The 17,094-nt window shown below is 41.6% G+C and overlaps 2 protein-coding genes across 3 annotated transcripts; both read left to right on the top strand.

The window, feature by feature from the left end:
- Positions 1-7,391: 7,391 nt before the first annotated feature.
- Positions 7,392-11,707, top strand: LOC117629414. The gene is made up of 2 exons (XM_034361998.1): positions 7,392-7,549; positions 8,454-11,707. Exon 2 carries the CDS (start codon positions 8,620-8,622, stop codon positions 11,101-11,103), a length of 2,484 nt encoding a protein of 827 aa, XP_034217889.1. The 5' UTR covers positions 7,392-7,549; positions 8,454-8,619; the 3' UTR covers positions 11,104-11,707.
- Positions 11,708-13,589: 1,882 nt separating this feature from the next.
- Positions 13,590-16,251, top strand: LOC117628559 (nuclear transcription factor Y subunit C-1). 2 transcript variants are annotated; one of them, XM_034361042.1, is made up of 2 exons: positions 13,590-14,594; positions 15,983-16,251. In XM_034361042.1, exon 1 carries the CDS (start codon positions 13,877-13,879, stop codon positions 14,591-14,593), a length of 717 nt encoding a protein of 238 aa, XP_034216933.1. In that variant the 5' UTR covers positions 13,590-13,876; the 3' UTR covers position 14,594; positions 15,983-16,251. The 2 variants fall into 2 exon arrangements, with proteins under 2 accessions (XP_034216933.1, XP_034216932.1); XM_034361041.1 differs by having other exon boundaries at positions 13,590-14,589.
- Positions 16,252-17,094: the final 843 nt, after the last annotated feature.

Raw genomic sequence — 17,094 nt, forward strand, 5'->3', positions numbered from 1 at the left:
CCCAAGGTGTTGAGAAATGGAAGCAGAATGGTCCAGTCTCTGATGATCTGCCGGCTGGGTAGAAGGAGTGTCCTGCCGGACCCCCCCAAAGAAGGAAGGCTGATGTCAAGTCTTCAATAAATGAAGCTGCGACTTCGCGGGCGAAGGATGTGTCACCGTTAAGGAAGAAGCATAGGATCCCTTCTGTTGAGAAGAGTCAACTAGGAGCTGTTCCCCCGTCGTCAGCTAGGGTTAAACATCTCGTTGGTGCAGATAGCAAGCAGATTGGCGATATGTGCTATATTCGGGATGTTCCACTTAAGCCTCCTACAGACAAGTTTGGAGACCATGATCTGCTCTGTAAAGTAGTCTGTGAGCGATCTAGTTCACCTGCTGTGATGCAATGAGATGCAGATATTCTTCTTCGAAGTTCGGTAGTCAGCACCAGTTAAAGGATGGAGGTCGAACTGGGAGGTCTTCTCATCTACCCAACCATCATGATCCAGTAATTGAGTCACGAGTAGCCAAGCGTGGAGTAGATTCAGCGTCGTTGGCTCATTTGGAGGTGAGGATGGTAGCAGCCAAGAAGACGAGAGAGTTATCTGCCCGGTCGAGGGCTCTTCTGCAACGTCAGCGACTAATCCTAAGGTGGACAAAGTCCACCCCTGCAAGGGATGCAGGCATGCCTGATCTGCTCAAGACGAACTTTCTATCAAGTCCATCCACTTGTGCTGAGCTGCTTCAAAAAAGAGGTGATGAAAGATGTCGCGAATCAGGCAGGTGGAGTTGCTGAGAGCGTGGCTGATCAGGCGGATGTGGAAGAGACTGCAGATCAAGGATCTCCTGCTGGCGTCTCGGAGTAGATGAAGACTCGTTTACTTTTTTTCAGCTTTTGTAATCTGCTCTCTGTTTAGAATAATTGGTCTTGTTTGACCATCTTCTTTTAGTTAAACTTGGCCGGTTGATCACTTTGCTATGGAAATTTCAGTTGTTCTTTTTTTTAATAACTTCAATTAGCATAATGTCTTGTGAATTTCTTGAGTGTTTCTAAGTTGTGGCATGTTTAGCCTACGTCTGGAGACGTGTTGATGAGAGTGGCTCGTTTGGCCTACGTCCGGAGACGTGTCGATGAGTGTGACCCGTTTGGCCTACGTTCGGGGACGTGTCGATGATAGTGGCATGTTTGACCTACATCCGGAGACGTGTCGATGATAGTGGCTTGTTTGGCCTACGTCCGGAGACGTGTCAATGTGTATGACCCGTTTGGCCTACGTCCGGAACGTGCCAATGATAGTGGCCTGTTTGGCCAACGTCCGGAGACGTGTCGATGTGTATGACCCGTTAGGCCTACGTCCGGAGACGTGTCGATGATAATGGCCCGTTTGGCCTACGTCCAAAAATGTGTCGATGATAGTGGCCCGTTTGGCCTACATCTAAAGACGTGTCGATGAGTGTGGCCCGTTTGGCCTACGTCCGGAGACGTGTCGATGAGTGTGACCCGTTTGGCCTACGTCCGGGGACGTGTCGATGATAGTGGCATGTTTGACCTACATCTAGAGACGTGTCGATGATAGTGGCCTGTTTTGCCTACGTCCGGAGACGTGTCGATGTGTATGACCCGTTTAGCCTACATCCGGAGACGTGTCGATCATAGTGGCCCGTTTGACCTACATCCGGAGACGTGTCGATATGAGTGGCCTGTTTGACCTACATCCAGAGACGTGTCGATGATAGTGGCCTGTTTGGCCTACGTCCGGAGACGTGTCGATGTGTATGACCCGTTTGGCCTACGTCCGGAACGTGCCGATGATAGTGGCCTGTTTGGCCTACGTCCGGAGACGTGTCGATGTGTATGACCCGTTAGGCCTACGTCCGGAGACGTGTAAATGATAATGGCCCGTTTGGCCTACGTCCAAAAATGTGTCGATGATAGTGGCCCGTTTGGCCTACATCTAAAGACGTGTCAATGAGTGTGGCCCGTTTGGCCTACGTCCGGAGACGTGTCGATGAGTGTGGCTCGTTTAGCCTACATTCGGAGACGTGTCGATGAGTGTGGCCCGTTTGGCCTACGTCCGGAGACATGTCGATAAGTGTGGCCATTTTGGCCTACGTCAGGAGATGTGTCGATTGCTTTTGTGAACACTCCATTGGAAAGAAAAGCTTGAACTTTTATTGATGTCTGTGTGACTACATTGCTTTATTGAACAAAAAGATGAGCTTGCATGAGGAACATCAAAAGTAACTTGTCTTGAATGGAGGTGAGGGAGGCTTAGGTGCCTGCTTAGAGCCCAGCTGATAGGTGAAGAGTTTGATGGACAGTCCCCCTGGAGGTGATGGGCATTCTATTGCCTTGGAACTTCCTTCCATTGAAAGATGATGAAAGGTTTGTCTTCCATAACTTGGTAGCTAGTGACGGCCTGGAAGACGAAAGTCGCCTGCTTGATCTTTCTCTTCTACCCCCTGGTGGTCAGCCCGGGCTCTTGGAGTAAGCTAGAATCGTGTTGAACCATATGACTTTTTTCGTGGAGGCTCATTGTTAGTTGCGTCACAATCCTTGATTTGATGGATAGCCCTCCTTGAGATGAATTCCATGCAATGGCTGTCTCTGACTAGATCTTCTAGGTGCCTTTTCCAGGCGAAGCAGTCGTTTGTGTAATGACCGTACCCTTCATGGAATCTGCAGTATCTACTGGTATCCTTCTTGGTTAGGTTTCCCTTTAAAGGTGATGGTTTCTTCAACCAAGGCATGTCATTTACTTGTGCTAGGATCTGGTGTATCGGGATAGTGAACTTGGTGTAGCTCTCTGTTGCTGGAGCACCTTCCTGAGGCTGTGATCTGCGCTTGCCGTTCTCTTTGCTTGCCTGCTTAGCTGCTTGATCAGCCTTCTTCGCGGCAATCTGGTCGTCGTCCCATAGTGCGTAGCGCTCTGCTGTAGCAAAGACTTCTATCAATGTTTGGCGAGAGAGATGGTCAGCTCGCGATACAGCTCACATTCAATTGGCAACCCCCTCTTGAAGGCGGAGGATGCAATTTGGTCATCACATCCTACAATGTTTGCCCTCTCTGCTTTGAACCTCTTGATGTAGTCTCGGAGGGATTCATCGGACTTCTTTTGCACGTTGAACAGATGGTCAGGGTTCTTCTTGATCGTCCGATAAGAAGTGTACTCTTTGGTGAAGACATAAGCAAGCTCCATGAAGCTGCTGATCGACCCGGATGGCAGGGTGTGGAACCAGTCCTGAGCTGCTCCTCTTAAAGTCATTGCAAAGACCTTGCACATTAGCGCATCTTCAGTTTTGTGTAGGATCATAAGGCTCTTGAAAATCTTCAGATGGCTTTCGGGATCGGAATCCCCTTTGAAGCATGTAAAAGAGGGCGTTGAGAATCGTTTCGGAGGAGCAGCCTGCTCAATTTTGACGGTGAAAGGTGAGGAGTTTGCTCGGTCTACCTCAATGCGTAGTGCATCTTCGAAATTTCCGCCAATCTTTAAGTCTCGAAGTCGGTTATTCACAAGCTTCTCAACGTCTTCTGCACGCATGGCTAGTCGGTCACGTTGATGATCTTCGCGATTTAGACGATGCTGATTTACTTCCTCATTGGTTTGCGAGGGTCGACCTTCTCGGTTGCGCTGTCTAGGCGGAGTGTTGGTGGACTGCGCTTGTGAGGGATTTCCAGTAGTTTGGCGACGAGAATTAGTTCTTCGAGAGCGAGTAGCAGAGCGCCTTTCTTCACGATCCTCATTGTGATGATTGTCGAGTTGACCTCCCTGGGGGCCTATCCTTTCGCGAATGTTTCTCTGCGAGCGAGCAGCAGAGCGCCTTTCTTCTCGATCCTCGTCTTGATGGCCATCAAGTTGACCTCCCTGGGAGCCTAGCCCTTCATGAACGTCTTCCTGCTGGCCCAGGCGAGCGTGGATGTCAGGTCTTGGGCCTAGCCCGTCGCGCACGTTGGTCCTTAAATTCAATCTGGAAGGAAAACTTCGTCTGCTCTGAGTGTGGCTTGCGGATGCTTGCGACATGTCCGTGAGCTGATCTCGTTGTTGCGCATTTCCTTGTCCGTTTACTCCTGCTCGACCTGCTTGGTTCCCGTCGAACTGCCTATCGGCCCGTTTGTGTGTCCTTCTCTCTTCGCCCTGTTGTCCAAGGCCAAGGTTTTGAGCCAAGTTTATTTGGTTGAGGAGCTGCCTCATCAAATTGCTTTGGTCGTCCATTCTCTGAGTTAGCTGGTCAACTCTCAGATTAAGGTCTACTTGACTTCGTGGATCGGGAGGAGAGAAATGTGTGGAGCCCAATTGCACACGGGCTAGGGTTTCATTGGATGTGTACGTGGGAGCATGCGTCGAGCATGGAGGTAATGGAGGGAGTGGTTGAAGTTGCTCCAAGATTGGGCCAAAGTCGGCGATGGTGCTATGAAGGTGGCTAGGTCCGGCCACAGGGCTTTGAGATGGTACGGCGGCGGCGGAGGCCGGTGCGGTGGTCCTCGCTGCTAGTCCGGCAGGTGGCACAGTGGTTTCAGTCACACGGGGTGGCTGCTGAGGGTTCATGGTGGCGAGAGGTGGTGGGGCCGCCATGTCGATCGTGGGATCGTGGGAGGAGTAGCTTTGGGCCGTCACGGATTGAGCCATAGCGGCGGTTTTGCTCCTCGTGCGCTTGCTTCCAACCATGGTTGTTTGGAAGGCTTCGGTGGATTGGAAAATAGGAGGAACGGATTCCTTGAGCACGCGTTGAGTATAACTCGTGCTCTCAATGAAAGCACCAAATGTTTGTGCAAATAATCTCACGGGAGAATATTCGCTTCTGGATCCTTCAACCTTCGATCTTCCTTCTCTCTCTTCCTCGATTCCTGTAAAAAAGATTGGAGTAAATAGACCACACCCGGGGGGGTGTTGGCCAAAGGCCCTCCGATGCCTAAGTTAGTTCGAGTGTTTGTAGGAAAACAATAGCTAAGCAAAGGGTACGGAGTTGTATGTAGGGTGTAAACCGGGTGGCCGGAGCCGTGTGTGGTGGCCGGAGCCGTGTGGAGAAAATATGGAGAGTGGAGAGGGAGAGAGAGCTTCGGGTATTTTTCTCGGGTATAAGGAGTAGGTTTAGATGTACCTTGAATGATGAATGAGGTTGTCTATTTATAGGAGCCTCGGGGCTAGGGTTTCGTAGGAATCGAGTTGGGCCTGATAATATCTGAATTAAATATATATTATCTCTTAAGAAGATAATATCTGAATTAAATTATATTATCTCTTAAAAAGATAATATCTGATTTAAATGATATTATCTTCTCTTTATTAGGATAATATCTTAATTAATGATATTATCTCTTTAAATAAAGATAATATCATATTAATTAAGATATTTATCCCAAATAATTAATTAGCCAGATAAACTGGTATAATTAATTATTTAAAGAGATAATCTTCTTTTCCACGTGGCGTGCCCTGATTGGAGACGAAAATATATGCTCCCACAGAGGGTTTATACGCAACTCTATGGATCGCGCGGTTGAGCTGTGAAAGCAAAGGGCAAGTGGATATCTCCAGTCAGCAGAATGAGTCTGAAAGGTTTTTCATCTCTATGATATATGGCAGGAGTCTTTCTGAGGGTAAAAGAGTCTGAGGCAAACATTTCTGCTGCACCTATTATCACAAAAGTTGCAAACCAGCCATCTAAATTATTATGCCAGTGTATTATAAATCCAATCCCTCTGTAGGCATTCTTCTCTGAACATGAAATGAAATTCTTTTCTTGGCATGGCCCTGTAGTTTTCCCAAATTTCTTTTTCCTATTCATAGGTTTTTTTATTCATGCTATGTAAACAATACAGGTGCAGAAATTGAATGAATCTATTGTCTACAAATCCTTTTTGACTGCTTTGATGTTTACCCTTAACTTCTTTTAAGAGTTTCATTTTTGTCCAACCAAAGAAAAAGCTGTTATTACATCAACATGAACAGCTTGAGCTTGAAAAAGCTGAAATTCTGAAAGAGCAGCGAAGACATTTCCAAGACAAGAATGCAAAAGCACTTTGTGTACAATTCAGAATTCTTATCAAAACGGAGGAACAAACATAATGGTAACTAAGCCTTCATCATAAGAACAGAGGAAGTGCACTAGAATGTGAAATGGAATTCTGTGATCGACATCAGATAATAATATCATGTTATTCAGCATCTGTAATAACATTGTCCATATTATTAACTTGTCACTTAAATCCCAGTCAATTTAAAAAAACTTTAGTTTGTATTTGTAATTCAAAATTACAAAATGAAAGACAATTTCTCTCTTTCACACACACACCAAATCCATATTTTAGACTTCACGTCCTTCTCGTCGTATTGATATGATTGATTCTCCTCTCGTACCTTCGAAGTTCTCTTAAAAACAATAGTTATTACTTTACACACATACAAAAACAAGAAACCAATGTAATCATTATCTGTGATTACCTCATTTGGGTTGGTCTAATAAGGCAATTAGTTAACACTCCTACATATCTTTGACAAGTTCTGTTGGTTCCACTTGACCATGAATGGGATTTTCTTGGTCAAATGAAATGTCTTAGAATTTGGAAAGAATCTAAATACATGCATATCTAGTCAGGACCTGGGGTGGTATGCATCAGATTTTGGTAGTATAATTCTCCTTACTTGTAATGGTGCTGTTGCTGTTGCCAAAAATGAATAAAATAAAATAAAATTACAAGGAATGTAATATCCATCCATATTTTCAAAAAGAAACCTTACTATGACTTCAACAATAAAGTTAAATTGAAAAGGAAAGAGCTAGTCAGTTATTATTTCTTTTTTAATCAATGGGGAGAAATGATTCGAATTTAGACATCTTTCAATAGTGGAAAGAAATATCACTAATTAAGAACTTACTGGTAACTTTTTATCGTATTTACAAACTTACGTGAGATGCTAAAGTGTTGTGTCACTAGATGAGACTCATTTGTTATTCATTTAGTATTTGTACAGTTGTGTGTAACTTCATTAACTTTTACAAGCATTTACTCTTTTAAAAAATATTAAAATTTTAATTGAATATATCCGTCTTATCTATCGACTAATGTACTTTAAGAGCTTATTTTAGAACAGATACACCATGCAATTTTTGAAACTATTAGAATGTGACCAAAAGGAACATTGTGAAATAAAATACCTAACAAAATAAAATAAATTGAGGTAAAAATATGGCAAACCAAAAATTAAATGTTGGTATTATCTAATCAAAATTTCCATGTTTAGGGAAAAGTAATTATGGATGGAAATGTAGCAACCCTGTAAAGCAGAATAAAATTCACCATGGTTAGGGTTTTAACCATAGGCCAAAAAATGGTTAGGTGTCATGATTAACAAATATATATATATATGTGTGTGTGGATATATAAATATTATATTGTCATGCAAACTCTCCTCTGGAATTGAAAGAAATTCACCGAAAAAGAAAAGAAAAAAAGAAAAAAACCCCCGGAAATTGAGATTGTTTAAGTTTTGATCAGGGCAATCGGGGCAAACATAAGAATTTTGTTGGGAATTCGTCAATGGCGTCTCTGCGATACGAATATTTGAAATGGGTAAATTTCATACCTCTTTTATATATCTATTTCCTTATGGTTTTCACTGTGCCCTGTATGGAATATTATTTTCCTTGTCGTTGCTTCCGTTAGATTTTCAGTAATGCTATAGACTTTCTAGGGTTTTAACCAAAGCTACTGAAATTGGGCAGGTTGAATGTGTAATTTGAACTATTATTGGTAGCTAATTCTGATTGTTTGCATGCTCTATGAGATTGTGGGTTTGTCTATTCTATCATATTTTAGTCAATTTAAGAACTGTATATATGTTTTTGTTCTTAATTCTCCAAATTTGGAGAATTGGTTTTTCTGTTTTGGATTGTTTATTTATTTGAAGTGTATGATAACTGAGATTCTACTTCTAAGAGAATTGTCCTCTGATTTCTGAGAAACCGTGAGGAAGGAGAAGTTGGAATTCAACAATATCCTTACACCCTGCGATCTGTTCTTAGTTTTGCCAGCATTTTTCAGGAACAAAACTGGCATTGTTTTTTTTTTCCTTCTTTTTTCAAAACTAGCTATTGTTGATTGTATCATGGTCTGTGTGATTAGTGTATGAATGTGAAATGTGGCTGGCATTGCAATCAGGTTACCCTCAATGTAGTTTTGTATATCCATCCAGTGCTTATTTTGGAAGTTGAGTGCTTTAACTTGTTAAATTTCAAGGATTCTTGATTTCCCGCGTATTTCGGTTGATCGTTGAATTAGTATTCTAGATTCGAAGGCGTTAAAGATTCTGTAACTGATGTTTCGGAGGAAGTATTCATTAGCTCTTTTTTTCTATGTTTGTAGTTGTGTCTTTGATTAATCATGGCCATATTGCTCAACTAATCCTCGCCATCTTTATTTAATATCTTAAATAAATTGGTTTCCTTATTGTGGTTTTTCTGTTTTCCGGTTGCAGCTTCCACAATCGAAAGTATCTTCTTAATGATGCGCGAAAATATCGGGTGTTAGATAAGAAGTAATACCTGGATTGACTCTTGTCCATAACGTGGCGGCCTATCGTTAAAAAGAAGTAAAAAAGGAAATAACGTGGACAGATACAGAGAGTTGCCAACATTGTGAAAATGGAATGTAATAAAGACGAGGCCCTTAAGGCGAAAGAGGTTGCTGAGTTGAAGGCTGGACAGATTGATTTCCCTGGGGCTAAAAGGTTTGCTTTAAAGGCCCAAAACTTGTATCCGGAGCTTGATGGTATTTCTCAATTTTTAGCCACTCTTGATGTCTACATCTCTGCTGAGAAGAGAGCAAATGGGGAGATTGATTGGTACAAGGTCCTCGGTGTGGAACCTTTGGCTGATGAGGACACAATCCGAAAACAATACAGGAAACTGGCTCTCATTCTTCACCCAGATAAAAATAAATCTGTAGGCGCAGATGGTGCTTTCAAAATTGTAAAAGAAGCCTGGAGTTTGTTGTCGAATAAAGCCCAGAGAATTCTTTATGACCAGAAGCTGAACTTCAATTATATGCAAGATAGAGCTCCAGATGGGAATTCATCCGTGGCAACTAATCAGAATGGTTTCCATAATTTCTCCAACTATAATCATTTAAATGCAAGGATGAGGAGTGCTACTCATACCAAGCCTTTTCGAACTCCTTATCCACAAAAACCCACATTTTGGACTGTGTGTAATAGTTGTAAGATGCATTTTGAGTATCTTAGAGCTTTTCTCAATCACAACCTTTATTGTCACAACTGCCATCGGCGCTTTTTAGCGTATGAGACACCACCCCCACCTATAAATGAAAATGGTTCATCCACTTCATGGAATTCCTACATTCAGCAACAGAATTCTAGTCTGCGCAACAAGACCAAGAATTCATATGCTCCAGGAAGGACACAGACTGCAACCACAAATGTGAAATTAGAAGGCATTTCCGGTGTTGACACTTCAAAGAAAACTTTTCAGGCAGGTATATTCGTCAAGTCAAATGTTGAAAGTGTGCAGTTACCAGCTTCCAGTGCTGGTCAAGCTGCAGGTGACGTTCAGCCCGCATTTGGGAAATTGAAGAGAGGGCATGAAGAGGCATTTCCACACAAGGAGGCCCATAATAGGAAAAATCTTGCTTTTAAGAAAGCAGATGCTGCCTTAGCTACTGGGTTTCCCGGTGTTGTTTCCAGTTCTGTGCCCAACAAAGACAGGACTAAAAAGAAAAGGCATCTGAACAGGCAAGAGATGGCAACTCAAGTAGGAGTGGAAACTGGAGGAGTTGCTATTAAAAGTGTATTTGGACCTAACAAGGGTATTGCTGTTACGGAAAGGTCTGATGTAGCCGGAAAGTATAGAATTAATTGCACAAGGGAGCTATCACAGCAACAAATGAGAAGTATGTTGATGGAAGTGGCTAAGAAAGAAATTCACAAGAAGCTTAATGTATGGAATGAGGCTGCTACACCAAAGACTTCATTTATACCAAAAACTGCAGATATTAACGAGGTGAAGAAGAAGGAAAAGGAAGAAGCTGCTCTGCATGGTGTAGAAACTGACGTGACAGGATGTAGGGTATTTATGGATGCCAAGAATGTAACGCATGGCAAAAGGCCTTCCCTTGCCAATTCTGGTGTTGACTCTGATGTGGAGGAACATAATACAGTGTCAATGACTGTTCCGGATCCTGATTTTCATGATTTTGACAAGGATCGCACAGAGAAATCATTTGGTAGCAATCAGGTTTGGGCTGTGTACGATGAAGATGATGGCATGCCTCGTTATTATGCTATGGTTCACAGTGTGATATCTTTGAAACCATTCAGACTTCGGATTAGTTGGCTTAATTCCAAAAGCAATAGCGAACTTGCTCCACTAAATTGGATTGCTTGTGGTTTTCCTAAGACTAGCGGGGAACTCCGAATAGGGAAGCATGAAGTCTATAGGCATCTTCCTTCTTTCTCACACAAGGTTAGGTGGACAAAAGGCACAAGAGGAGCAGTTCGCATATATCCAGCAAAGGGAGATGTCTGGGCTTTATATAGGAACTGGTCCCCTGATTGGAATGAACATACCCCAGATGAAGTGATACACAAATATGACATGGTGCAAGTGCGTGAAGATTACAATGAGGAGCGAGGTGTGAGCATTGTCCCGCTGGATAAAGTAGCTGGTTTTAAAACAGTGTTCCGCCAACATTTGCATCGAAGTAAAACCTGGACAATTCCAAGAGAAGAAATGTTTCGCTTCTCTCACCAGGTCCCTTCTGTCTTGCTCACTGGTCATGAAGGTCCTAATGCTCCCAAGGACTGCTTGGAGCTTGATCCTGCTGCTACTCCTTTGGAACTGCTTCAGGTGAAATCAGAAGCATATAAGGATGAAATGGAGGAGATAGCTGAAACATGTAATGGAGAAGATCCACTGGGATGGTTGAAAAGCACCAAGGAAGAGGCACTGGTGGAGAATGGAAAAATAACAATAGAAACAGGTTTGGTAGATGATCCTGAGAAAAAAGATGTGGCAGACATGATGAAGAGGGAAGAGGAATCCCGAGGAGCAAAGTTGCTAGTATATAGTCGGAGACGTTTCAGGAAAGGAAAAATGGAGGCTGCTAAGTGATTGCAGCTTTAGTGGACTTGTCGTAAATAGAAGGAATCAACGTTTTCTTTTGTTTTATGTCATTTACTCTGTGGCACTGGAAGTAGCAAAGATCGTTTGAGAAGAAGGAGGCTTGCAATCTCGTCCACCTGTTGAATTGAAAGTCCATCCTCTTTTCCTGCATCTTTTTTGCCAATTAGGCAGGGCAGTTATCATGAGTCACAAGACTGAGGTACAGCAGTTTTTGTTCACTTTTGTTTGTGTCGATGGATCCACAGTTTTGTTCAAAGGCATGCAATGCCCTTGAGACCAGTTTCAGCTGTATTTGTGACATGAGCCACAGTTTAGGAGGTTTTTGTTTTCAAAGTTTTAATACCCCAGGAAGGGCTAATCTTTTGCAGCTGGTCAAATTTGCAGACCTAGGAGCTGCTTGACTTTTTTTGTTATACCTCATAATGCTTTACAGGGTTCGGTATCTGTTATATCAAAAAGATAATGAAAATTGAATGACAGTTTCAACTTTGATAATCTGTCTACTACGCCGATACTTGTTATTTCCTTATCATGCTTACTCTTCGTTGTCATTGCCGTGTTAAGGCCATTATTTTTTTTTTATCATACTCTTGATCTTCAGTCAATGTTTTAGTTTACATATACAATCTGCCATGTATCAAAAGTAAAGCATTCCACACCCACTATAGGGGGATTTTATATTCCTTAATTGTGTTTTTTTATCTTGTGTATTTTACCTGTACTGTCCATAGGTAAACAATGGTAAAAACTGAATTTCAGAGTTTTCCATGTTAAATAATCCATGGTTCCGAAGGAGAAAAACTTTCCTAGCACGGCTACGTTGTAACCTTTCTCTCTATCTCGATCATTAGCCAGTCAAATGAGGGGTGGGATAGAGCAAAATATTTTCTTGCTCTTCACTCAACCAGTCAAATGAGTGAGATAGAGAAACAAGTACATTGCTGCTGTGACACCAATTTTCTATCCCTGGCTGGCATGAAGCAGTAGGGATGTTCTCATTCTTATTATATTATATATGGAGGGACCTTCTCATTTTTGTTATATTATAATAAGCAGCATTGTTTAATATATTCTATAAAGTAAGGGACAAGCTTTACATCTTGCTAAAAACAGGGGTTGTCTGAAAGTCATCTTGGAGACAGATTGCAAGGTGTTAATAGATGGCATTACTGGAAATCATGGTAACAACTCCTGGACTATCCTCCCTCTTATTGACGAAATACATGCTGTGGTTTCGAACTTCGAAGAGGTGACTTGGTCATGGTTGCCTAGGAGTGCAAATCGTGCTGCTCATGCAGCGGCGTCGATAGGTAACAGAGCTATGGAACTGCAAAGTTGGGTCGACAGACCACCATTGTCTCTTGTTGGGGTGTAAACTTCGGATGGTTTGCCTTGTCCACCTCATGTTGCATCTGCTGTCTAGTTTTATTTCCTTTTAGTAGCTAGTTTGATGGGTAGGGACTGTTGCTCTAGGCTCCGGTGGAATCTAGCTATGTCTGACCCTGCTTTTGTTAGTTTTGTTCTTGTGTTCTGTTGGCTCATCATGGCTTTAGCCTTCTGTCTATTCCCTGTTTTGGGGTTTTATGAATACAACATGAACTTCAGACCAAAAAAAGAAAAAGGAAAAAGTAAGGGACAATAGGCGTCAGTCAAGTCAACTACATTTGGGTATAGGCTTAAAGCCTATAATTCCAAGGGTAAGTGAGTGGCTTAGGTGCCATCAAGTGAAAAATGTGTCTGCTTTAGTTCATTGACTTATAGATCTATTTTTTAATAGACGACACTCATAATTGTGCAGGTTCTATTTTGATTCCTGATTGCCTCAGACTGTAATTGGTGCAATGCAATGTAGATTTTGGTTAAAGAAAGGGATTTAACTTTGACAAATGTAGAATTTGAATTTCCACTCACACCAATGAAATGGAAGTATGAAACTTACAAAATATATACATTTTGGTTGTTTCTTTCTCTCATTAATAATACTCTTATGAACGGACGCGACGTGTTTAAAATTATATGAGATTTACAAAATATCTGTATTTTGGTTTTTTCTTTCTCTCATGAATATGGTACTCTTATAAACGATTGCGACGTGTTCATTTCCACACGAATATTAGGGAAACTCTCATGCATGGAAGATCTCGTAGAAGTAATGCAACGCCTATGCGAACGACATTCGTATTGCATTCCTTCGTCACACACAAATATTTATTTAATTTTTATAATGTGAGAGGCACTTCACATAATCATGTACTTTTGAAGATAATTAAAGGAAAATGCAAGCCATTTACTTTATATTTTCCTCCTTCATTCATATAATTCGTCTTGCTTTTTAATTATACTCATTCCATATATGTGTACCGCGTAACATCCTAATAGCAACTTATTTTAATAATTTTCAGGTAACCTATAATTATATTGGTTAACCTATTCTCTTATATCAAGGTGGTGCAAGCCTATTCGAAGACAAAAAAAGCCCCAATAAAAAAGAATCTGCAAGGCTGTATTGTATCACATCCCTGTCTTCCTGTCTTTCTCTCTCTCACTCTCTCTCTATCTCGCGATCCCCTCATATCCATCTCCAACCCTTGAAATCCCACCACAAAAATCCCTGAAAATCAAATCTCAACACATCCCTCTGATCAAATCAAACCCCCTTCCTTCCCCCTCACCCCAAAAACCAAAACCAAAACTCACAAACACCCATTTGGCTATTCTTCCTCATCAGCCCACCCATCAAAAGCTCAAGCCACACCCACCAATGGACACCAACCCCAACACCACCACCACCACCACCACCACCCCCAACCCCACCCAGCAACAACAGCAAGCTCAATCCTCCTACCCACCAACCCAATCTTCAGTCCCTGCCCCTCCATTTCATCATCTCCTCCAGCAGCAGCAGCAGCAGCTGCAGATGTTCTGGACCTACCAGCGCCACGACATTGAACAAGTCAACGACTTTAAGAACCACCAGCTCCCATTGGCTCGCATCAAGAAGATCATGAAGGCGGATGAGGACGTCCGCATGATATCGGCCGAGGCCCCCGTTCTCTTCGCCAAGGCCTGCGAGCTCTTCATCCTCGAGCTCACAATCCGCTCTTGGCTCCACGCCGAGGAGAACAAGCGACGTACTTTGCAGAAAAACGACATTGCCGCCGCGATTACCAGGACCGATATATTCGATTTCTTGGTGGATATTGTGCCCCGAGACGAGATCAAGGACGAGGCGGTGGGGCTCGGGGGGATGGTGGGAGCCACGGCAAGTGGTGTGCCGTACTACTATCCGCCGATGGGTCAGCCGGCTGGTGGGCCCGGGGGGATGATGATTGGGAGGCCGGCGGTGGACCCCGCTGCAGTTTATGGAGTGCAGCCGCCGTCTCAGGCGTGGCAGTCGGTGTGGCAGACAGCGGCGGATGATGGGTCGTATGGGAGTGGTGGCAGCAATGGACAGGGCAACCTTGACGGTCAAAGGTAATGTATGTGTCTATCAAAATGTGTGTTCTTTATGGTATGATTTGATTATTCTTGATGCGGGTATTGCTGGTTTATTTAATTGAGATTTCCGTGAGTTTAGTTATTGGGTTTGTGGCAATTTGATGCTTCTCTGATAAATTACCTTCTTGTAGGTGGTTTTTTGTTCTTATTAGGCTGATTAGGTAAAATGTGGACCTTCATTTGTGATATTTGAATCCAATGGTTTCTTTCTCAAATAGTGCTAATGGAATTCGTTTCAAGGAGCTAAAGTTTTTAGCTTTTGGGTGCATAAATGTTGTTCATTCCCAAGGAGGCATTTTGGCTTTTGAATCTGTAAACTTGAAATATTTCTGTTTCTCTTGCACCTGCTTGTGAGTTTTCATTGTTTATAGTGTGGGCCGCCTCGATGCTTCCTGCACTAAAGGAAAATGGAAATCCTAGATGCATGCAAAAATCTGGATATTAATTTCAGGGGCAATTTCATTAGGGTAAAAGGAAGCCACTTTTGTTTATTAGGTTATTCAAATTGATCAACGTGAAACTTGACTCAGCCTTTTGCATCCAACTCTTACAAGCCAAGTGTATTACTGTGCTTTTATGGAATTCAATCGCATGGTGGTTTATACGTATGCTTGTCTGGGGAAGAGAAGATCAAGGTGATTCCACTTGGTCTTCACATAACGCAAGAAAATTGGTTTAATTGATTTTAGGGCTGTGATTTATAGTTTTCGTGGGAGAATGCACCAAGAGATTTCATGGTTGTGACTTGAAACTGCTTGTGTTTAACACGATCAGTTGCTGGTAGCATGGACCTGTTTGTATTGTTAGTAGAAATTGATTCCCATGAGAGCCATGAAGTTTTCTTTTGTTCTCTGCATCCCCTCTAGGTGAAGAGGGTTTTTGGATTTTCTTGTTGTGGCACGTGGCACGTGGCACATATTTATAATACTCTTTTTTGTAGAATTCATTTCATGTTTTCTTTTTATCAATCACTTAGAGGAGCACTTTGCAGGGCAAACAATTGAAATTAAACGGTTTTGTGTTTCCATGATGAATTAACTTTATCTTCCAAATGGGGTGCTCTTTTGTTGTTGTTGATGTATTTAAAGTAAGTATGCATTAAAATGCTTGTATTTCGATGCGATGGTTAAAAATGCTAGTTCAATTGCGACAAGCTTAATTTTGGCAACTGTTCTGGGATTTTGTTGTGAAATTTCCTTAGCTGTATTAGAAGTATGATGCTGCAAAGGGAATTTAGTTCCTTGGGTGCTTTAGTAAAGGTGACCTTACTAATTGAATCTATATTATTGAACTTTTAGTAGTATGCCTAAGTTGTAACTCCAAATGGTTACTAATTCCAACTTGTTTTTTTCTCAATTTTTCTATGTAGTTAAAGAGATTAATTTGCTGATGACATGCCGCGTGGCGCGAAGGAAAGATATTGAGCTTTGCAGATGATTTTTGATTGCTTGAATTAATTTTTTTTTTTTTTTCCTTATGAGGATGACTTAGACCTGTTAAGACAATTGATCAAGAGCAGTTGGAAAATCACTGCTGTGTTTAATATTGAATGTGCAGTCTTTATAATTTAGGTCCTTGTGTTGCTAACTGGAATGATTGCGGTCATTTCATATTAATCAAACCTGGTAGTTTTTAGTATGTTTTGTGATTTCTTTTCCCTCTTCTTTCTTTTTGGTTGCTTATGGAACTTCTGAATGTTGGTACTCTTAATCGTCACCAATGACCAAACCCTCTCTGATAAACATGGATTTTGAGTCACTAGTGTCACCAAGTTTTAGAAAACCAAGGCCTTAAACTATATAATACACGTGGGAATATTAGTTCTTTATTTTCACAGCCAGCCATCTATCTAAATATAATAATTTGTTATCTTTTCTACACAATTTTAATATTTCTTTTGGAATTGTTTAAAACTCTGAAAATATGATGAAATACTTTTGCTTTATTAGAATGGAAGGGAATCAAAATCTTGATTTGGCTTAATCCGAATTCAATTTTCCACTCACTCTTACCATTAGCATTAGTGCTACTCTGCTCTATCATTCCATTGACATCCGGGCAAATAATTTTTAAAATCAAAATTTTTTGTAAGATAAAACGGAAATAAATTCATAAAAATACACATACAAATGACAAAATGGGTTTTTCTTTGGCCAGAAAATAAATAAAAGGTTTAACGGACTTGTTTTTTATAGTCACCCGAACATAAATAAATAAATACCAATTGGGTGTTAATTGGATTGTTCCACAACTTTGGTATTCTTCCAAGTGGTCTTGTGTCTGTGAGTTTTCCCTCTCCCTTCCTAAAGCCATCTCCAACCCAACAAGCCAAAGTAAAAAAATCCTAAATTTTAGCCCAATTCATCTCCTAACCCAAAAAAATAGGGAAATAGCTCTAAATGCCACCCTTTTTATAATTTTTTCTGAAAATACCACCTCTCTCCAATTTTTTTGCAACTATCACCTATAAATATATATTTA

Source organism: Prunus dulcis, chromosome 5, assembly GCF_902201215.1.
Source record: "Prunus dulcis chromosome 5, ALMONDv2, whole genome shotgun sequence".
NCBI lineage: Eukaryota > Viridiplantae > Streptophyta > Magnoliopsida > Rosales > Rosaceae > Prunus > Prunus dulcis.

Excerpts from the sequence above, each read along its gene's own strand:
- LOC117629414 (XM_034361998.1), top strand. The coding sequence starts at position 8,620 with ATGGAATGTAATAAAGACGAGGCCCTTAAGGCGAAAGAGGTTGCTGAG.
- LOC117628559 (XM_034361042.1), top strand. The coding sequence starts at position 13,877 with ATGGACACCAACCCCAACACCACCACCACCACCACCACCACCCCCAAC.